Below are 4,789 nucleotides of genomic sequence, written 5' to 3' on the forward strand. Positions count from 1 at the left end.
CCACTTGCAATTCTTAAGAGCACATCAAACTTTGTGCAGTAAAACTGAGCCAATATGAAGTATAGCAAAGCTTGTCACGTCTCTTTACAAAAAAGAGAGGGGGACCTAAACGTGAAAATTCTCCACACTTTTAACTGAATATAGTTAAACAGAGTTCATTACAAAACAGGCAAAAAGTTGGGCATAATTAGATTAAGCTTATAGAATCATAGAACAGCTTGGGTTGGAAGGGACCTTAAAGATCCTCTCATTCCTACCACCCTGTCATGGGCAGGACATCTTTCACTAGACCAGGTTGCTCAATGTCCTGTTTTGTGAGATTTCTGTATTTTTGCTAGGAAGGGCCAATTTTTGCTAGGAAGATCCCTGTCCATATAGAGTTAGACATAAATCTAGATGTCATCCATGTAATTTTTGGGTGGAATTTTCAGTTACTTCTTTTAAAAAATCTCCATTTTTTTGTGCTTTATATGGTTCTTGCTTATCAGAGCAAACACAAACGGAACAACTTTGTCTCCAGTTTAGGAGAATTTTGTACAATACACTGTAGTCAGTTTCTCACTACTCTGTCTACTGAAGTTCTATTGTTTGCTGTGAGGACATTATTGGTTAATACTTTAAAATTAAATCACACATATATCTGATTTCTGAAGAAATCCTTGATACTTCAGTAAAAATCAGTATCTAAAAAAGAAGGAAAATTTCTGTGTTTTGATCTTGATCTTTCCCTGAAAACCTCAACAGTTTCAGTGGAATATTTTGGTGTGAATTGAGAAGGAAAAAACCCAACATTTATTTTTCCACTAGCTCTTATCCAAACAAATAAAGAAAGAAGAATGCAATGTATCTACATTTCAAGGTTATACTCCTTCAACCATTTTAATTTGAGTGTCTTTAAATGCTCTTTTGGCAAGGAGAATGGAATGGTTTCATGTTTGCATTTCTCCTTAATGGTCAAAAAAATTATTAGTTCTGTGGGAGGAGTAAATCAAAAGATGCTGGCCAATGTGTAATTTTCCAAATAAAGCCCTAGATTAAGGACCACACCTTAGTATAATAGTGCTTGAACTAAATTTTGAAGTCTCATGTCATAACTTCTAAGAAGCTAAAATTTTTTTGTGCCAAATATTTTTGTTGGAGAAGTATGATTTCTTTCAGGATTTTTAAGCTTGGCAGGATCCACTTGACACTGGAATGCTGAAGCAGCTGAATGCCAGCTTGATTTTTTTTTCTTAAGCTCATGGGCATTTTTCCTCTGAAAGTGTTGGCAACACCATTTTGTAGGAAAAAACTCCACATATTTGTAAGAACAAAAAGTAAAAAAAGTCTTCCTGTTTACATAGAAACACAGAATAGTGCTGTAAAATTAAATTAAAATGTTCTGTTTGTAATTACTGGTGAAGGATCACTAATGAAAATCATTGTTGCAGGCACTTTTGAAAATAGATTGCCAGGGATTAGTGGCACGTCTTACCCAGGACACCATCATCTTGACTTCAGCTGTCAAGCTCGGCAAGAGCTGGCGGGAGCTTGCAGAGAAGCTGGCCCGCCTCACAAAGCAGCAAATAGAGGCTTATGAAGTGCCCCACCACGGGAAAAATGGAGCAGTAGCTCTGGAGGTAAGGGGCTGGTGTAACAGTGCATGCACATTTCCTCCTCGGCAAAAACACAGCCAGGGATCTTCCTTCTTCCCAGTTTTTCGGGCTTCTTTCCTTTTGCACTGACCAGTGAAGGTCTCAGTTCCTATCTTGAGCTTCAGGGCTGGGTTCAATCCTTTTTGGTTGTCCTATCCACTTGTTAACCTCACTCACACCTCTGCTGTCATTTCAGACACAGTGAGGAAGAACAGCTGGTCCTTGCAGGAGTGACTTCTATTCACACTCTGTACAGCTTTTGCTATTTCCACAAAAAGGAAGCTGACTTCTATCATTAATACTTTTCTGTATTATTTTCTGTGCCAGTGTAACACTTTTTATCATTTAGCTTAAGTAGCATGAGAAGAGGTTGGAAGCCCTGACACCAATTTTACTGCAGATGTATCAATGTGGCAAATCTATGCTTTAAGTTTATAGTTCGTCAGGTAGATCATGATTTTTTTTCCTTTGTAAAGCATTTTTCTAGTACAGAAGTTTGAGCTTTGTATAAAAGCCAATTTATCGTCTCAGATGTATTTTAGTGCATACAGACCTGAGGAGAAATTTAGGTGCCTAATTAAATCTCTAGTGCCATTTGAGATGACCAGAGATACTCGTGGCATCCTTGCAATGTCAGATATGCCACAAGACTTGGGGTGGAGCCTTGTCCATGTTTCTGAGCTGAGGGTCAGCCTCTGCTCCTGGAATACCTTTGCCTGGGCAACCAGGTTACTTCCTGCCCTTCTCTCCTCTAACACCAAAGCATGCAGTAGCTCCATTCTTTCCCACAGAGTTATGTGCCAATGACTTCTAGGTTCCAGACTGGTTTTTACTCTGAAAATCCCTTTTTTATGAGCATTGCTGAATGATCATTCTGACTTGAGAGCTTACATTCAGGCTTGACTCTCCCTCTGCCTAGATCATCATCTCCTGATTATTGCAGGTTATGTACGTGATCCAGACTGCATTCCCTCTCCCTCATCTCTTAGTTCCAAAGGAATTGCTATTTCCCATCCACAGGTTCACAACTACTCAAGATAATTTGTTCTTCCTCTTTCTATTTCCCCATAGCTGGTTCTACTTCTTCCCTGCCAAACCTTTCCTTTCCACTCCTTTCCACTGTCTGAATCCAGTGCATCTGTCATCTTGTTTTCATTTGCTTGGTGATAACTATGAAGATATTTCTGCTCCAATCATGAACTACTACCACTTATTCCTTTTGAATGCTCTGGCCTCCCTCCCCAATCAATATTTGATCAAAATTCTATGTGTTGGCTCATGTGCTTCTGCACTTTTCAACAAAATTATCTCCATAATTGTTATTTGCAATCACAGCCTCCTTCTCAGATCCAGTTTTTCTCTATGAGCTATTTTGTGTAGTTTTTTTTCTTTTCTGGGTACTTCAGTCTGGATGCACCTTCCTCCAATTTTTTCTCATAAAATTATCAGCCTTTCCAATCCCATGGCTACTCTCTTGGTTTTTTCTTTTTTTACTGTTAGGCAGTGCCTTGTCTGATTTCCTACACTTTTGTTCTAGTTACTAAGCTTTCTGTGTTTCACTAACAAACCCCCAGCTTTCTACAAGAAGGAGTTATTGACATGAACAATATACAACTCTGCTGGTCTCCATATTATTTGGGAATATCTCCCCTTTGCTGATAGACAGTATAAATAAAGCAATCTTATAACCATTTTTCCAGCATCATGCCTATTTATTTTTATATTAAGAAAATTTTTAAATAAACACTTACTTTGCTTTGAATGGGTTTTGATTTTCCATCATGCCTATGTTCTACCTCATACACTCTACTCATTTGTTTTCAAGAGTTTTTGTATTATTTTATGGCAAATCATCCAGAAAATTCTCTGCCTTTCAGTGACCATGTCTGCTGACAAAACAGTGCGTTCAAATTCATCAAAATTAAAACCTTATAATACAGTACTCTCTGTTTTTTTTCAGAAAACATTCAACAAGCAATCAAAGATCAGAATTTTGCTGTATTTCTGTGTAATTTCTCAAAGATTATATTAGGCCTATGGAGGATTTATTGGTTTGGGGTGAGCTTTTTAATTGTGCTTGTCCATATGGGTGTGAATTCAAAGCACAAGGTTTCTAGCACTGGTGTCTCGTGTGGTCACTCAGTACCCTCAATGTCCTCTGAATCTAACCTAAATTTCAATACTTTCTAGTGGATATCAGTGCTTTCTTCTGACCTCCAACTTTTTTATTGATAGTAGGTTTTGGCCTTAAAACGTGAAACTCAGCAAAGCTGGGGTAGGTTAACAAGTTTTGATGTGTTCTTGAGGATGGTATGAAAATATTAACTAGTTCATTCCCCGCCAAGGATTGTTCCATCATCAGGAGGATTGATTGGTTAAAAAAGACTTCTGCTTTTAAACTTCATATTTTTCTTGATGGGAGAAATTATCTTGCAGATGATGACAGAGGCAACTTGAGGTACATACAATTGGTTCATAGATGATGAAGCATTTTTCATCAGCAAATTCCAGATCACTTTGCAGTGAATATATGTGTCATTATTGCATACTCAGCAGAGAGAGCGGGAAAGAGAGAAAACTCATGCGCACAGCTGAGATGAGACTTGACCAGGATGCTGCAGTGATTTAATGTTTTGCCTGACATTTTGCTTTGATATAATTCAGGAATTTTGAATGCAATTCAGTTCACCCATTAGAGTATGTGGATGTGGAGAAGAATCTGCCTTAGAACCACTGCTGTGTTTGCACTACTAGTTTAATGTGATGAGTGTGTAGATTACTGCTGAGTTAATTATTCATAAATGGTGACCTGTTTAAGTAAAGTTTTTGATCCCTACATTCTTCTTTTTCTTCTTTCTTTTATTTTGTTTTAGATTAAAAAAAAAACAACACTAATCAGTTGTGCATGATTAGAGGAAACCAAGGTTTCTATTTAATGATATTTCAGCTAATTGTCTTATTACAAAGTCAGACTGATCTTCAGCATAAGTCAAAGCATAACATCTTTTCCTATTTGTTGCTTTTTCACATTCTAGTGAAGACAGAAGACTGTACCCTCGTTCTTTAAATATCCTGGTTTAAAAACAGGAATGTAAGAAAGAGACCCAGAAAGAGCATAGCCAGTAACAGAATTTCAGGAGATAACAGCTTCTCTT

General features: G+C 37.5%; 1 protein-coding gene across 1 annotated transcript in view; it reads left to right on the top strand.

Moving 5' to 3' along the window:
* Positions 1-4,789, top strand: part of MACC1 (MET transcriptional regulator MACC1) — a 33,786-nt gene that overhangs the window by 25,686 nt on the left and 3,311 nt on the right. Inside the window, exon 4 of the mRNA XM_005421761.1 lies at positions 1,431-1,619. Coding sequence (XP_005421818.1) covers positions 1,431-1,619 — 189 coding nt within the window. The remainder of the gene's footprint in view (positions 1-1,430; positions 1,620-4,789) is intronic.

The sequence above is a fragment of the Geospiza fortis genome, unplaced genomic scaffold (genome assembly GCF_000277835.1).
Source record: "Geospiza fortis unplaced genomic scaffold, GeoFor_1.0 scaffold95, whole genome shotgun sequence".
Classification (NCBI taxonomy): Eukaryota; Metazoa; Chordata; class Aves; order Passeriformes; family Thraupidae; genus Geospiza; species Geospiza fortis.